The sequence below is a fragment of the Tasmannia lanceolata genome, unplaced genomic scaffold (genome assembly GCF_043159265.1).
Source record: "Tasmannia lanceolata isolate RefF3 unplaced genomic scaffold, GAP_Taslan_0.1 ptg000037l, whole genome shotgun sequence".
Lineage (NCBI taxonomy): Eukaryota > Viridiplantae > Streptophyta > Magnoliopsida > Canellales > Winteraceae > Tasmannia > Tasmannia lanceolata.
In genome coordinates this window covers 5,186,316-5,203,622 of record NW_027518714.1, presented here as the reverse complement: position 1 = coordinate 5,203,622, position 17,307 = coordinate 5,186,316, and the positions used below count along the sequence as shown (strand labels likewise).

Genomic DNA, 17,307 nt, shown 5'->3' with positions numbered 1-17,307 from the left:
AAGTTTACTACAAAGAAAAATGTGATGTGACATTTCATTACTCGTTGGGCATAGCAAGTCTCCCGCATGACAGTCTACTGAAAAGAGATGTACGAATATATAGGTGTGGATTTCCATAGTATAAAGGAATAAACCCTTCAGTGAAGCCATTAGAGCTTTTAATATGTTAATATTTTTTGTCCTGAATGTATTTCTTCATTGATTCTTATTCTCGTTTACTTGTGAATGTGTGATAACAGCTAGAATAGTGGGGTCTCTACACAGTTCTAACATAGCCCTTATTTAAGTCATTTAGGCAGGGAGAATTCCACCTTTCTGTCCTGAATTGAGAGCTTAATTGATTATCTTTCCTAATTGTTCTTAAATATCCATCCAGTTGGGTCACTACTTCCTATTGTTTTCTCCTTATAATATCAAACGTTTCCAGGTCTAGGCACTTGTCGTGATTCACTTGCCGGGGTCCAACTCTACCAACTCTCATGTTATGTTAATTTAATCGAATTCATTGACCATCCTCCATTGATTCTCTGGTGTCATATTATTTTTATTCTATTTCTACTGATATCAAGAGGACCATGGTGTTTATAATTGGTCAAAGAATTAGGCCATTTGGATCATAAAGTCTATATTATGCCATTAGCATGGTCCGTGGTGAAAACTTACAAGTATTTTTGTACCCAAACTAGTGTTGAAGTGTTTGGAAATGATTCCTATCACCCAACAAGTCAAGCACAAGCGGTAACTACAAATAAGGAAACTTCCTTATAACCAAGGAAAGGGATAAGAAATGTGTATACAACAAATAAATCAAAAAAATATGTTTCTTTATCCCCTCCTCACCCTACACCCAAGTTGAGTGGTGCCGTAGAGATCACCAGCAGATTGGACTGTAATGAAGCAAATCGAGCAGAAGTTGGTCCACACAAAAATCACCAAGAATATTTGGTTTGCGTTGACTACAAAGCATGGAACGAGTCTCATGTTCTTCAAGTTTTATTTTCGTCATCTTATTTTTAGCTGACATTTTAGGTATCAAATCTTATTCGTTTGGATTGATTTTGGTATCATTAGATAGGTTTTTTTATTACCTATCTAACGAGCCCAAGATTGATTTGCACGTAATTTGAAGAAGTCATGGACAATTTACAAATGTAGTACATGTATGATGAGATTTCTATTTTAGGGTTATATTTTGTCAAATGTTTAACTTTTATTTAGATATGGATGACCGAGATTAATTGTTTAAGTCTTATAGCATTTAGGATTTCTTTTATTATAAGTAGATGTTATCAAAGTATTGTAAGGGAATCATTGCATGAAAGTTGGCCTTATAAAACAGAGTTCAAAGCACAAAGCTCTGTTGCCACTTGTTGAATCAAGCGAGATCAAAGCACAAGAAGCATCTAAAAAGAAATTAAACACAAGGCACCAAAGGAAGGAGAGAAACTTTTATCTACTCAAAAGCTTTTTCACACAACACAAATCTCACGTTCTGACAATCTCTATAGACAAATCCAGTACATACCTAATAGGAGTCCAATTCCATCAGAACTGTAACACTCCTATGTAACCTCAAAGCCCACTAACTAATAGAAAACTCCATTCTGATTGCACTTCACGTTTTGTACTTTGCATCTTTTATATACCAAATCAAAAAAGACTCCAACTAACAACTGTCCTTGTAAAAATATCCTAATCTAACTATAATTCTAAGCATGGTTTTAAATTTCGACCGAAATCCGAAATTTTGGATTTCGGTAAAAACCTAAACGGTCATTTATTTCGGTCGAAATTTCGGTTTTTCCGAAATTTGCCCCAAAAAATCTGTTTTTTAATATTAATTTAATATTTCACCGAAATTTAATATTGAATAAAATATTAGTTTCCGGTTTTGTACCAGATCTCGACAGAAAATTCAAAATTTCGGTCGAAATTTCAAAATTTCAAAGTCCGAAACCGGTACCAAAACCAAAAATTTAAACCTTGATTCTAAGAACCCTAAACCACCACACAACTACTAACAAACCTTCAAATCCTAAAGCTATATACTAGGACTCCTAGATTAACTAGGATTCAAATAACCATCTGGGCCAACACCGTGCTGCGCCACGTCCACACCGGCCCATCCCCTTCGTCACCGTGGAGAGTCGGCGATGACTCTAAACACTCCCCCTTAACGGTGACTTTCTAAATGTCATGCCAAGCTCCTTTCGAAACTTCACAAACTTCTTTCAGGTCAACCCTTCGAAAGCAGCAAGAAACTCTACTATCTCAAGATATCATGATGTCGGAGCCTGTCTGAAGCCATATAAAGCATTCCGCAACTTGCGCACGTTGTGGATTCTTGGTACTCTCGAACCCCCTGGGTTGATTTATGAAAACTTTTCGATCCAATTCACCATGTAAGAATGCATTCTTATCATCTATCTGCTATAACTTCTACCCTTTACAAGCAACAAGGGAAATGGGCACAGGTACCGTCATAATTTTGGCTACTAGATTGAATGTCTCATCATAGTCAAGCCTGTATTTCTAACAGAATTTTTGTGCAACAAGTCTCGCATGAAACCTCTCTATAGATCCATCTGCTTTGGTCTATTCCTTATACACCCACTTATTCTATGCTTTGTACTATGGGCATCACCTCCTCCTGAGGTTTTCTTGATTCGACATCGTCTCCACTAGAGTCACTGTCAAGTGGAACGTCTGTCACATGATTCGAACATCTTGAATCAACTGTTTGGTCACCATTATTTGTGCCGTTAGAATTGGAGACATCCATGACTTCTGTATTCGTAAGAGCTACTTCACATGAATCATCATGTTCGTCTTCGATGGAGAGAAAAGCACTTCACTCATCATTGCTATCATAATTTTGGGGATCTTCAGATGTTGCAGAATTACCTTCCCCTCCTAGATTAACTAGGATTCAAATAACCATGTGGGCCCCAACCGGCCTGCACTGTGCTGTGCCGCGCCGTGTCCGCACCGGCCCGTCCCCTTCGGTGCCGTGGAGAGTCGGCAATGACTCTCAACAGGCCTTTAGGTTTTGAGTTCTTTGAGAACATTTTGATTTGCTAGATTTGCCTCCGCAGCAGTATTTTGCAGTTTCGCAAAGAAACTTGACTTCGACGAGATCGAAGTAAATATCAACCCCTTCGATGATGATTAAACTATTGTATTCCCTACAACAATGATCGAAGATCCCCCCCCCCCCCCCCCAACTATTTTATTTTATCCATTTGACTCCGCTGCTAGGCAAGTGGCATCTTCAATTTTTTCAACTAAATAAGAAGTGAACCCCCTCATCAAGAGATTGATAAGCCGAAGATGAATCATCATGTTCGTCTTCGATGGAGAGAAAAGCACTTCACTCATCATCGCTATCATAATTTTGGGGATCTTCAGATGTTGCAGAATTACCTTCCCCGTTCTCCTAGATTAACTAGGATTCAAATAACCATGTGGGCCCCAACCGGCCCGCACCGTGCTGTGCCGCGCCGCGTCCGCACCGGCCCGTCCCCTTCGACGCTGTGGAGAGTGGGCAATGACTCTCAACAAGCCTTCCTCATGAAGAGATTGATAAGCCGATCACATCAAGACTTAACATGAACAGACTAACGATTAACCCGTTCTAAAAAAATGGTAATCAATTTCTGTATGCTTCGTCATTGCTTGTAATATAGGACTTGATGCCAGATAAGTAGCACTAATATTTCAGAGCAAATCAAAGGGGGGCAGGCATAGGAACAGTTAAATTTGAGTCTTACCATCAGTTTTTTGGTCTCACAATCAGTTCTCAAATATCCAAACAAATTGGACCTAAGCCATGTTATAGCGTTCCTGCATAAGATAATAAGTGCCCATGTCCCCATAGATTTAAATGCACTCACATAAAGAAAGATAACTACTGTTAATAATGTTATATGGGATTAGCTAGAGTCCATCACAAAAGGTATTTCGCATATGGTCTGTCGCATGTCAGAGCAGTCACACGGGCTCCCTTTTCCACATATTGTCTTCATTCACGAGGTGGCTGCTCTGACATGCGACATACCATATGCGAAATGCCCTTTGCGTGGACTCTAGCAAATCCCTAATATTATATATATTATATGGGTTATCAAAAGAAAGTATTATAGAGATTATTAGAAGATGGATCTTGCTAGCGGCCATCGCAAAAGGCATTTTGCAGATGGTCTGTTGCATGTGAGACCATCCACACAGGCTCACTTTTCAACAGATTTTGTCTTCATTCACGAGGTGGCTGGTCTCACATGCAACAGACCATTCACGAATGCGTTCTGCAATGGACGCTAGCAAATCCCATTGATAAAGGTATACATCCAACATAAAGTCATAAATTAAAAGTATGCAGAATAATATTGAAGGGAATTGCTAGCGTCCATCGCAAACGGCTTTTCACGGCTGGTCTATCTCACCTCTGGCCAGCCACCTCGTGAATGGAGACAACAGCTTTTGTCTCCATTCATGAGGTGGCTGGTCTAACGTGAGACATACCAGCCGCGAAAAGCCTTTTGCATGGACCTTAGCAAATCCCAACATAGAAACTGGTGACAAAAAGGAAAGTCATGGAGGGATTCATAAATAGCTTGTTGTTTAGGAAAAATGGTCTTAACTTGATCACAGTAATTCGGTTGAGATTGTGCATGCGGACGTAAATCGATTAAAATAATTTTCATGGAATTGATTTATATATGTTTAAAAACGATCACTGGGGTCCCTAACAGAGGTCAACCAATAAAGTTAAACACGGAGAGAGAGAGAGAAGGAGAGAAGGAGAGAGAGAGCCAAAAAAGAAAGGAGAAAAAGGCTCGAGGGAGTCCCATAACCTTCAAAAGTCTAAGAAACCGGTCGCATAATTAAAAAGGGCATTGGAATTTCTGGGCAAGATGTGAGAATTATTTATTTCTTCTTAGGCCTCCCTTGACCTGTGAACAGTCTCTCTTTACAAACAATTAGGTAGTTGAGAGTTCGACCCACACACTTGGACTATGTTTTGCCACCATGAAATTTTTTTCATGGAATATAGGTTGCTAGCATTGTCCTTCTGTTCCACTCCATAACAAATTTTATTTGTTTTATCCATTTATTATCACTTTTGGGATATACTGAATTTATGTTTATCATCTTAAAATGCAAGAGGATGGAAAAATAAATGAAAAAGCAATCCACTAAGGGGTAAAGGTAATGAATTTCACTAATAATTTAAAATACTAATTTAATTTGCTTAATTTAAATGAAAAGACTAATATTTCAATCTCTTTTAATTGCTTGATTTAACCTAACTACCTCATCAACTTTAATCTAATTCAATGGTGAGATGTGAGATGTCATTTACTCTAACATGAGCAACATGCCATGGACCGCGCCATCGAATCATGATTTGAAGGTGATTTGAGTCTTTCATGGTAGGACTTTTTCTTCATTTTCATGATAAGACAAGCAAAAGGAGGTGGAAATATAATTTCCCTAGATTTATTTTTATAATTAAGGATGAAGTTTGAAACCTTAACTCTACATGCTTGAGGGCATTACCAATAGGCTAAGCCACGACCGAATCGGTTGTCCTCTGAAAAATGAGGTTGGTTGTGTTGTAATTAGGGCTAGGTCCAATCAACATGCTTTGATACCATGTTATAAACTAAGATTTTACTAATCTTGGATGATTACAAATAAACCTAATTAGTACTTATATATACTTAAGAGATAAACATAATATAACCTAACTACCTGATTTAATATATATAATTTCCTAGTATGGCATCCGATCGATCCAATGGTCAGATTTAGTGAGATCTGATATATTCTAAGAACTGTCATGTGGAAAGATCTAGTGGGATCTTTTATGAGGAAATGATATTTTCACTCTTTTTCCATAATTTTACTTCTCTTATGAGAGAAGCGTTCCTGTTCTGCAGGAATGATAAATTATACCCCGGAGATACATTTTCTAGGGAACTACATTTTCTACCCCGGAACTACTAGGAAACCACATTTTATACCCCGGAACTACTAGGGAACCACATTTTATACCCCGGAACCACTAGGGAACCATATTTTATACCTCAGAACCACTAGGGAACCACATTTTATACCCCGGAATCACTAGAGAACCACATTTTATACCTCAAAACCACTAGGGAACCACATTTTATACCCCGGAACCACTAGGGAACCACATCTTATACCACGGAACCACACTTTCTTCCCAGGAACCACTGGGGAACCACATTTTATACCTCGGAACCACTAGGGAACCACATTTTATACCCGAGAACCACTAGGGAACCACATTTTATACCCGAGAACCACTAGGGAACCACATTTTATACCTTGGAACCACTAGGGAACCACATTTTATAACCCAAAACCACTAGGGAACCGCATCTTATACCACAGAACCACTAGGGAACCATATTTTCTACCCCGGAACCATTAGGGAACCACATTTTATACCTCCGAACCACTAGGGAACCACATTTTATACCCCAAAACTTCTAGGGAACCACATCTTATACCACAGAACCACTAGGGAACCACATCTTATACCACGAAATCACTAGGGAATCACATTTTATACCCCGGAACCACTAGGGAACCACATTTTATACCCCAGAACCATTAGGGAACCACATCTTATACAGCAGAACCACTAGGGAACCACATTTTATACCCCGGAACCACTAGGGAACCGCATTTTATACCCCGGAACCACTAGGGAACCACATCTTATACTACAGAACCACTAGGGAACCAAATTTTATACCCCAGAACCACTGGGGAACCACATTTTCTACCCCAGAACAAATAGAATACCACATTTTCTACCCCGGAACCACTAGGGAACCACATTTTATACCCCGGAACCATTAGGGAATCCTGCGTTAAACTTCGAGTCTAAAGTCCGAACCAATGGCGGACTTCCGAATGGAAGCCACTAGAAATGGCAAATCTAATGGTTTCCGTCGGAAATCCGAAGGTTGGTTCAGACTTCCGAGTCGGAAGTCAGAAACAAACGTCAAAAATCCGACGGAAACCAGTAGAAATGGAGTTTTATCACGTTGCCAATAGAGTTTTTTTTTTTTTTTTTTCAAAACTACAATGGCAATGGAGCTTTATCATGTTGCAAATGGAGTTTTTTTTCAACACTTTAATGGCAATGAAGTTTTTTTTTTCAAAACTACAATGGCAATGGAGCTTGGAAATGCTGCTAATGAAGTTTCACGTCAGAAGGCTTGTGGAAGGCTTACGGAAGAAGAAAACAAAAAGGTGATATGGGTAGGTGAGAAACATAGGGATTAGAGCCTCTAAAAAGGGTGGGAAAAGCAAGGGGTATAGTTGTCTCAAAACCAAAATTTTCGTACCTGACAGCCCCTACTTTATGAATTTGAAATGTCTACCCTTGATCGGTAATAAAACTAAAACTTTGCATTTTTTTAAGAATTTTTGCTTTTTTCTCCTTTTCTTTTTGTTACCCGCCAAAAGGCCAATTTTTTTGGAAGTGTCTCTTGTTCTCCGCAACGGGTAATGATTTGATTCTTCTCCTCGCCAATGCATGCGAGAGATTACGTTGCCATTGAAAATCAGCTATAAAATGTCTAAATAAGGCGCAAACGTGAACGCCAAATAAATGTGTGTGTGTGAGAGAGAAGATAGGCTGACCCCACGTGAAAACAGGGCCCTACTAACGTCAGACAACGTCATAACTTTAATTTCGAGGCGGATTCCTTTTCCTAATTTTACCACGCATGTCAGAGGAAAGGAGCCGGATGGAGGGCGATTGCTGCTCCGCCAGCTCGACTCCTGCATAAGTTGAAAATTTAAAACATAATAAAAGAAAAGTCACTCGGCTCAAGCTTGTGTGGTTCAGCTACAATTTCGTAGTTCGTCTATCATTTTCACTTATAATTCCTTGAAGTTATGACTTGTATTAGCGGGCAAATATTGAAAAATCATAATTAAGTTTATCTAGTCATTCACTATTAGAACAACATCGGTCAGATGAATGGATATTTTTAAATTTTTTCATTGAAAGAAATATAAGCACATCATTAAATAATCATAAGTTTAAAATAGAAGAAATTAAAAAAGGGATTTGCCAGTGTCCATCGCAAAAGGCATTTTGCAGAAGCTATGTCGCACGTCAGAGCAGCCACAGCCATAGAGGCTTACTTTTCAGCACATTTTGTCATCATCCACGAGGTGGCTGCTCTGACATGCGACAGAGATCTGCGAAATGCCTTTGCGATGGACGTTAGCAAATCCCAATTAACAAATTAATAGTTGAAATTAGAGGAATGATAAATTATTGGTGCCCTTGTGAAACCCAACTTCAATGATAGTGAAAAATACGGAATTAAAGGAGTTATAAATGTGGTTGGGTGACGGGGATCCAATAGGGCAATAGGGCAACATTCCAGCTGGGTTTTTGAAAGGGCACCCTTCGGTTTAGCATTCTTCTTGAAATCGTATTTCTTACTCCAACATAGTTATTCGAATTAAGTACTCGATCTATCATTGGATTTCCCGTGTAAGAAATATCGGACAACATAGATACTCATTAAATTTTAAGATTGTGTATCTTTTGAAAGGGTGTTTTGAAATTTCCTTTCCTTTCATAGAATTCAAACAAAACCCTTGGTCGGAAAATACTATATACAAGCCGCACTACTCAAACCCAATATTAATTTTCGGCGTAATATCTTGCTCTAGTAATGAATTTTGGTCATTCTACATTGTTTTGTCAATCAAAATATCTAAACAAAGGTACTAATTTAATTTTTTGAAACAAGAATTTACTAATTGATAAAAATAGAGATTACATTGTAGATTATGTGTTGGTTCCTATTATAAAAAATATATATAAAACAAAAAAGTAACTACAATAGAAGTGAGGTTGAGTTTAATAGTCCACAAATCTTCACTACTCACATGGGGCACACAAACTTTGGTTGCAGCTGAACATATAGTGCCCACTATCCATCAATGGTCAATTTTAAAATTTTCTCATTGTCAGAAAATCGTCTACGTGGAAGAAAATGATCCACTTAGAAGAACCCAACAAGATCTAGGATTAGAACCTGGTAGATTCCTTTCACTTTCTTCATGGAATTTTTCTAGAGGATTCATTTAGCTGACCCCAACTAGTTTGGGACAAAGGCTTTGTTGAGTTTAGTTGAGCTGAGTTGAGTTGGTCGGAAAATCGTTGGCATCAAATTGGAGGCTTACAAATTAATATTTCAAAAAAGGAAGGGTGTGTGTGCCAATAATCTAGATTAAATAAGTAAAATTCTATCCATTGAAAGGCCAGGATTATATAGTTTAAGGCGACCCATCTAGGATAGACCAATCAAAGATAACCTAGTTCTTAAACTCCTATGTTCAAGGTAAAATAAAGCTTAGGTTGGAGTACAAATTCATGTAGTCTTCGGGCTAGTAAAATGAAAGAAGAGAGAGAAAGAGAAAGAAGCGAAAAAGCTCGGCTTAAAAGGTAAAGAGCCGAGCGAGTGTGTAAGGCTACATGCGAGAATAGCGTAGATATGCTCCACCTAAAAAAAGTCGCTCTCATGCGACAAATGTCGTAAATAGAACATTTTCCTTCTCCTACTTAACCCCTTCATCCTTCTTTCGCCATCTCCTACACTCATTTTCTTCTCATTTTTTTTATATAAACATTAGTCAATGCAGAGAATACTTGTTCATGGCCTCCTCTTATATTTAATTAATATACCTTTCTTTATTTCTACTATCTTCTCTTTATCCCATCACCGGAAGCAGCTTCGGCTGCCGAAGAAATTAAACCAGAAAAATCGATACAAAGAGAGAAACCCATTAACCCATTTATGGGTTGGTAAGATAGAGAAAAAAACTTGAAAAATCGATGCAAAGAGAGAAACCCATTACAGGGTAGGTAAGATAGAGATGGGTGATGAAGAGATCTTTGATGGAGAAAAGAGATCGCCAAAGAAGAGGGCGTCTTTTGATCTGAATGAAGAAATAGGGAACGAAGAAGAGGATGAGAGTATCAATTATGTGGCTACTAGAGGAAGTTCTAGCAACAGTACCCAGGAGAAGGACCGAGCAGCATCTGTTAGGCAGTATGTACGGTCCAAAATGCCTCGTCTCCGGTGGACCCCAGATCTTCATCTTTCTTTTGTTCATGCTGTTGATAGGCTTGGTGGACAAGAAAGTAAATATCTCTCTAATGGTGGATTTGATATTTTATTTCTTTTAGCTTCTTTTTGTTGTACTACTACTGGTATTTCTTCTGGGTTTTTTTGTCTATTTTTTTTTTTATTTTTCTGGAAAATATGTGGTTTTTTGTGTGTCTGTGGAAGTGTGTTTTTCTAATTCTTTTTTCTTTCAACAAAATAGATTTTCTTGAATTATGGTTAGAGGGGAGAAGAGGCTTTGTTTTTTTTTTTTGCTTGTTTTAATTTTAATTTTTGGGTGGTGCAGGAGCTACGCCAAAGTTAGTGCTTCAGATGATGAATGTAAGAGGGCTTAGTATTGCTCATGTGAAAAGTCACTTGCAGGTAAGAGGGAAAAAATGGGAAATGAAAAGCAGCTTTTTTGTTTTAGTTTTCTTAATTTTCTTTTCTTGGAAGTTTTAATTGAACTTTGGATTCCTTTTTATCTGATTCGTTTTTCTTTAATTTCTGTTTACTAATCTTATCATGCATGTGTTGAATCAGATGTATCGAAGCAAAAAGCTGGATGAAGCTGGACAAGGTAAATCTGTGTTTTCTTCAGATTTGTTGGCTTGTTGACTTGTTGGGTATCTGCCTATGTTTTCAGTCCAAAAATGAGTAGAAAAGTGACGGAATAGTATCACAATGTTTCCAAAAATACAGTCTCAAACAAGAGAGAAAAGAGAAAAGAGTGGAAAAGGAATGACTAAGTTGAGGGCCTTTTCTTTTCAATTTTGGAAAAAAAAATCTAACAAACCTATGTACTATTTTCAATAGTCAGATTTCAACTAGTAATATGAAAAAAAGAGAGATGAGTAGTGATTTTTTAGTTGACAGGATCTATTCTTAAATTGTTTTGTATTTCATTTTAGAGAAAAAAGCTCTTAACAAATTTGGGTATTGTTGTTACAGTTATAAATCAAAGAGATATGCCAATGCAAGGAGGAGCAGATATGCATTATCAAAGGCCATGTTCTTTTCAGCGTTTTAGAATGGACAACGAGGGCCTTTTTACAGCTAGGAATATTCACGAGCGTGACCGTCTTTATAGCCTTTTCCAACGCCCTCCTTCCCAACCATTTGACCCCAAAGCAGGCAATTTAAGGTACCCAACCAATCTCATCACGAGAAACTGAAAATTGCTTACATCATCCTCCAAACCCTAATCCCATCTAACCCTAATCTCATTTTTGAAACCCTAATCCCATCTAATCCCATCTAATCCTAATCTCGTCTAATGTTTCTCATCTTTGTAGACAGCAGGAGTGGGCTTTCAACCACCAAGCTATGCCCAGATTAAATCCTCAAACGTGCAATGATCAAGGACCGTGTGATGGTATAATTCATGACATGATCTTACGAAACAGCGGCAGGTCTATGGCATCGCATTTGTTCAATGTGCGGAACGCAATCACCGAAAATGGGGCTATTAAGCATTCCCATCAATTCCTAGAAGAAAATAGGTGCCATCCTCATGAAATGGCTGGAAATCGCGGAAAAGATAAGGAAATGTGTGCGAATTTCGAGTGGATTGGTAGTAGCTCCCAGCCTATAGCTCATGCGATTCCGATTGCACCAGTAAATGGGTATTGCATGCACCCATTTGGAGAGAACAATTACAACAGCAACAGGAACCAATTTAGGCCCAACTTGAACAATCAGTTAATCATCACTAATAGCCTGAAACAGTTCGAGCCGCCACTTCAGATTGAGGTAATCTCCTTACACCTTAAAGGAAAAAAAGCCCACAAAAAATTAAGGCCTAATTAGGCTAGCCAGGGAAGGAGCCTCCAGGGCGGCATTGGAAGTGTTTGATTTTCTCCCTCTGTGATGAGCATTTTCTCATATTTTTGGTTTTTTTTCTTCTCTCTATGTGGGTAGTACATTGTTCATCTTGCTGATCCCCCGGTTTTTATATCTTCAAAATTCAAATCTTTACCATTCAAACAATTAAGTCCTAATTAACACTTCATTATCTTTTCTTTTTATGTGTTTTTGAAATAAACTCATTAAATTCTAACTTCCTATTGCAATTCTTTTGACAGAGGCAGGCTGTGAATGAGCCCGTATCCATAATAGAAGGGGTTGACAGCATTGGGAGGAAGAAAATGAAAGAGATGGGATGGTTTCCCAGCTTGCAACTGAGTCTAAGCCACAACATGGAAGAAGAGGATGACATGGGGGGTTATGAAGATGAAAGTGAAATGGATAGCGGACTCTCTCTTTCCTTGTCACCCCCTTCTTCCAAGAAACAAGAACAGCCTAATGAAAACCAAATAGAGGCCGCCGAACTTCAGTATTTACAAACAAAAGGCAGCAAGAAGGCCGCTATGAGGCTGAGTACTTTAGATCTGACCATGTCGATTGGAGCATTGGAGTGAGATCTTTCAAGTACTTGGCTCAAGGGTCTGAGAAAAAAAAACATAGTCCGGCTGGTCATAATAAGGTATAGTCTAATGATTCCTTTTAGTTTGCATCTGGTGCATTTTTTGTATTTAGTTGTTAGATGCAGTCTTCTTAAATCTAGTGTTGACATATGACTCATTAGAAAACCAGCTTAGATTTTTTACAAAAAACTTTGGAATCAGCTTCAAACTTTCATGGATATGCAATGTTGGACTATGCTCATTATGTGCCGCAAGAGTTTTGCCAAAAAAAAAAAAAAAAAAAAAATTTTGAAACAACAAGGGGGATATAAGATAACATTTGCATTAATCCTTTTATTCTTTCCTGGACATGAAATAACTCTCATACTATGAAGGCTTAAGCTTTTAGGCAATAAAAATGTTTGCTCATGCAATGAAAGCATAGAGGTGGTCATGCGGCTATTATGAGGAAATTTTGCCTATAAATCTCTATTTCGCAAGAGATAGCCCAAATAGCTGTCCAAAATCATGAATTTCACTAAAATATCTATATTTTGAAAAAATACTTCTTAAGGGCACCTTAAATACTATTACCATTGTAATAAATTAGGCCACATTTTTCCTTTTTAATAACTTTCTTAAGCTTTAGTGCTTATTGTTGTAAAAGCATCCAAGTATAGAAGCATAAGTTCACTTAAAAAGGCATTTTCGTCAACCAAAGTTCGGTGCTAGCTAAAGTAGTAACCTTCCTGGAACTATTTTTGAATGAATAAATGTTTGCCAATTTGTTATTTCTGATGACTATTTAGGATATAATATGCAAATTAGGGATTTTTAGGCCAAAATTCAAATCATTAAAGCCATCACTCCAAAATGAGAAAAGCTCTTTGTAAGCTTGATGAGCAAAATGCTACTACTTGAAAAGGCAAGCGGCTGTGGTTGTGTTATTGTCTGTGAGATGACTTTGTACTTTTGGTTCCATAATTTCCCATAGAGTTTGATTTGCGCATAAAATGAAATATGATGAATTCAGATTGTAGTGGCAACACTAGCCAGTTAGCTGAAATAAATTCTCCATTGAGTCCAGTGTGGCTTTCCTGCATCCCCTTAATTTGATGTAGAATCCATGAGAACGCTGGCTAGAGCTTTGTCTTCGTTTTCTTGATAGAAAGAACTTTAAGATACTCTTCCTTCAACGGAACTTTTGCTCTTCATTGACAAACATTTGCTAGAAACAAATAATCCAATCTATGATTTCTACTCCATTAAAAATTTCTCGAGTTTATTATGTTGATATAATCATGATCATTGCCTTAAACAATATACAACAACTCAGAACACCTAGTTAGACTTTAAATTTATGTTGGTTTAAAGAGCTTGACATTCAAGTCTTAATATCTCTTTTGGTTAGTACATGTGACTATGAAATCATGTAGGACGGGAAAAAATACTGTTATCACCATTTCCATTTCCTTCAATTGATATAGATATTGATGGTCTCTATCTTTGGTGCTTTCCTACAATTCTATCTTTTGTTCTTGCAATGAAACCTTGAGGCTTTCATCTCGTGAATTTCCTTCCTGCAAGCTTTCCTGCATCTTTAATGGATTGGTCATTGTTATTTTGTTAGGTTCAAAATTTTAATTTTGTAATTAATTTGCTAAGATCAAATGTTAGAATATGTGAGATCTCACAGTCAGATTATGTTGAATTCACACCTTTGGAGCACCATGGTGCTAGATTAGGCAAGTGGGTTGAATTGGGTAAGTTTGCTAGATTAGGTAGCTAGCTTAAATTAGTAATTAGGCTAATCTTAGTAAGTAGGATTTCTAGAATTATCTCTTACCTTGGCTATGTTTATTTCTTTCTATGTTTATCTTGTATGTGTTCTATATAAGCACACCTTGAGATCCATTGTAATTCATCCAAGAATAATAGAAATTCTCTCAAAATTTTCATGGTATCAGAGCATAACGATCCTAGCTTGGCTTAATCGTGAAATTTGTTTTCCGGCGGACGGCTATATCGGCTGGCCGCCCGGCCCTGTTCAATTTTTTTTTCTTCTTAGTTGACTCATCTATCGCCTTGTTTAATTTGCTAAGTTTTTTTTTCATGCCCTCTGCATTCTCCGGCTGCACACATCCCTAGGCGTTTGCACTTCCTATCGGTGGCCTCAACTCTTCCCTTGCCTTTTATTGTCTTCATGAGGGCTGTTATCACCATAAAATTTTCTTGTCATGGATTGGCATAGGTATGATGACCTTATACTATTTGGTAAATGTCAAACATTCAATGACTTCTCTTGTCAGACAAGATGAGAGGGATGGACAGAGGTGGTGAAATGCATCCCCATTTTCATTCCAAAACCCCTAATTTTATAATGGTAGTGGAACATATACCCGTAGGATTGATCTTTATTAATCTCTGCTCTTCTTCTTGTTATTTCTATCCTACTTTTCCCAAAGTCTGTTACTGTTACTGTTACGACTCATAATGATGTATGAGTAGTCACATGCCAAAAATGTCTTTGTGCAATGGAGATGTGGGAGAAGGAACAATCCGTACCCCTCATTCTTATATTTAGCATTCATTTAATCCTCTCACCTCATCTTATGTGTTAAGACCCAAAAATTGACAACCACACCCCATTTTTACTATTTGCACCCTTTTATTAATGCCTTGTCCATTTTTTTGTCGATATTTGCTTCATCGTTTTAGCCGCTAATTGCCGCCCATCTCTTTGCCTTTTTTCTCTCTTCTTTGTTGCCCATTTAGGCATTGGCCCATAGTGACCCATTTCTTGCCCATTCCGGCATTGGTCCATAGTGACCCAATTCTTGGCCATTCCGGCATTGGTCCATAGCGACCCAATTCTTGCCTATTCCGGCATTGGTCCATAGTGACCCATTACTACTCACCCATCGAGGCTTGATTCTTGTCTAGCCCATTGAGGCTATGATTTATTCTCATCCATCTCTTCACGGCAAATCAACAAGCGGCATCTTCTTCAACAATATATGTTTGGCAACAACATTCATCATCAAACTTCGGCAGTGCACTTTAATCAAAAGATTCTATTTTCTTATGGGAAGAAAATTTTATTTTCTTATTGGGGAATTTCATTGTAATCAAACGTATGTTGATTTTTCAATCTACATATGTTTGAGGAGGCATGCTAGAATATGTGAGATCTCACAGTCAGATTATGTTGAATTTACACCGTTGGAGCACCATGGTGCTAAATTAGGCAACTGGGTTGAATGGGGTAGCCTGGCTAAATTAGGTAGCTAGCTTAAATTAGCAATTAGGCTAATCTTAGTAGGTAGGATTTCTAGAATTATCTCTTGCCTTGGTTGTGATTATTTCTTTCTATGTTTATCTTGTATGTGTTCTATATAAGCACACCTTGAGATCCATTGTAATTCATCCAAGAATAATACAAATTCTCTCAAATTTGTCATCAAACAAGAAGAGAATTACAAAAAGGACACAATCAAAGCAAGATAACTACAGCAATAACTTCATCCAAAGGCCATAAGATCAACCCCAATGGGGAATAAAACAGAAACAAAATTCCCAGCAAGACAGAAACTAGAGCCTAAAAGATGGATCTTAATTAGACAAGCTCACCCAACTCACCACTGCATAAAACCTCATAAATATGTTCTAGTTTCATAAGGGGGAAATCACCATTGTGTGACATCCATGGACAGATTGATAAGGCAATATAAATAAGATAAGGGAAATGATTTCAACACAAACATGTTTTGATACAAGACACTTATGTTTCTTGTCTTTTATATTTAACGAGCTGTAAAAGTGTTTTTACTGTCCCCAAAAAGCACTTACCAGACAATAAATTCTAAAAGACAAGAAACATGAGCGTCTTGTATCAAAACATGTTTGTGCTGAAGTCAGTTTCCTAAATAAATATTGATGTTTAAGGTTTTTTTTTTTTTTGAAAATGGAAGCCAATTTAATTAATAGTAGAGACCGAGATGGTCAAAGTACAAAATAGAGAAGAGGAAAAAAAGATAAGGACAACAAAAGCAAAACAATTAAGGGGAAAGAGAGTCGTAAAGCGCCAAATCTTCCTTGAAGTTGCCAACTCTTGCTAGACCATCAGTTACCGAGTTGGCGGATCGCCAAACATGATTAAACTGAAATGAAGAAGATCTCATCCAATCAAACATCTCGTCAAATTTTTAGGTGATCTTTGACCAACAAATTCATTCCTTGGTAAGCTGCACTCACCTCCACTTCCGAAGCATCCGCCATTCCTAAAGTTAATGCTGAAGTTTTTTACAATGAACCTAATTTATGCTTATATAGAGCACATAAAGGATTGACATAATAAGCCAAAAATAAAGTTGTAAGTAATAAGATAGAAGAGTAAAAAGGATGGAAGAATCCTAATCTAACATAGATATCTCATCTAATACATAGACAAATCAACGGTGAGATCTAGTGATCTGAGATACTTTAATATGCCCCCCTCAAATGTAGGTCGATTATATATAGACACACACACACACACATTTTATTACAATAAAATTCATTATAAGAAATGCAAGTAGATTTTGTTGATTTGATGTACATATTCGAATGTTGATGACTGATGTTTGCTGATGATTGTGACTGATATTGTCGATGAAGTTGAAAATGATGTCACTTGCAAGGTGAGTAGAGAAGTGATCTTACAAATAAGTTAAAGGGTGACTCGGAGT

The 17,307-nt window shown here is 37.5% G+C and overlaps 1 protein-coding gene across 1 annotated transcript; it reads left to right on the top strand.

The window, feature by feature from the left end:
* The first annotated feature begins 9,682 nt into the window (after positions 1-9,682).
* On the top strand, positions 9,683-12,845 carry LOC143862269 (uncharacterized). Its single transcript, XM_077373277.1, has 6 exons — positions 9,683-10,213; positions 10,483-10,559; positions 10,719-10,755; positions 11,127-11,319; positions 11,471-11,927; positions 12,260-12,845. Exons 1-6 carry the CDS (start codon positions 9,946-9,948, stop codon positions 12,593-12,595), a joined length of 1,368 nt encoding a protein of 455 aa, XP_077229392.1. The 5' UTR covers positions 9,683-9,945; the 3' UTR covers positions 12,596-12,845.
* Positions 12,846-17,307: the final 4,462 nt, after the last annotated feature.

Coding starts and splice junctions, on each gene's coding strand:
- LOC143862269 (XM_077373277.1), top strand. CDS start 9,946: ATGGGTGATGAAGAGATCTTTGATGGAGAAAAGAGATCGCCAAAGAAG. Junction 10,214..10,482: donor TAGGCTTGGTGGACAAGAAA/GTAAATATCTCT, acceptor TGGGTGGTGCAG/GAGCTACGCCAAAGTTAGTG. Junction 11,320..11,470: donor CCCAAAGCAGGCAATTTAAG/GTACCCAACCAA, acceptor TCATCTTTGTAG/ACAGCAGGAGTGGGCTTTCA.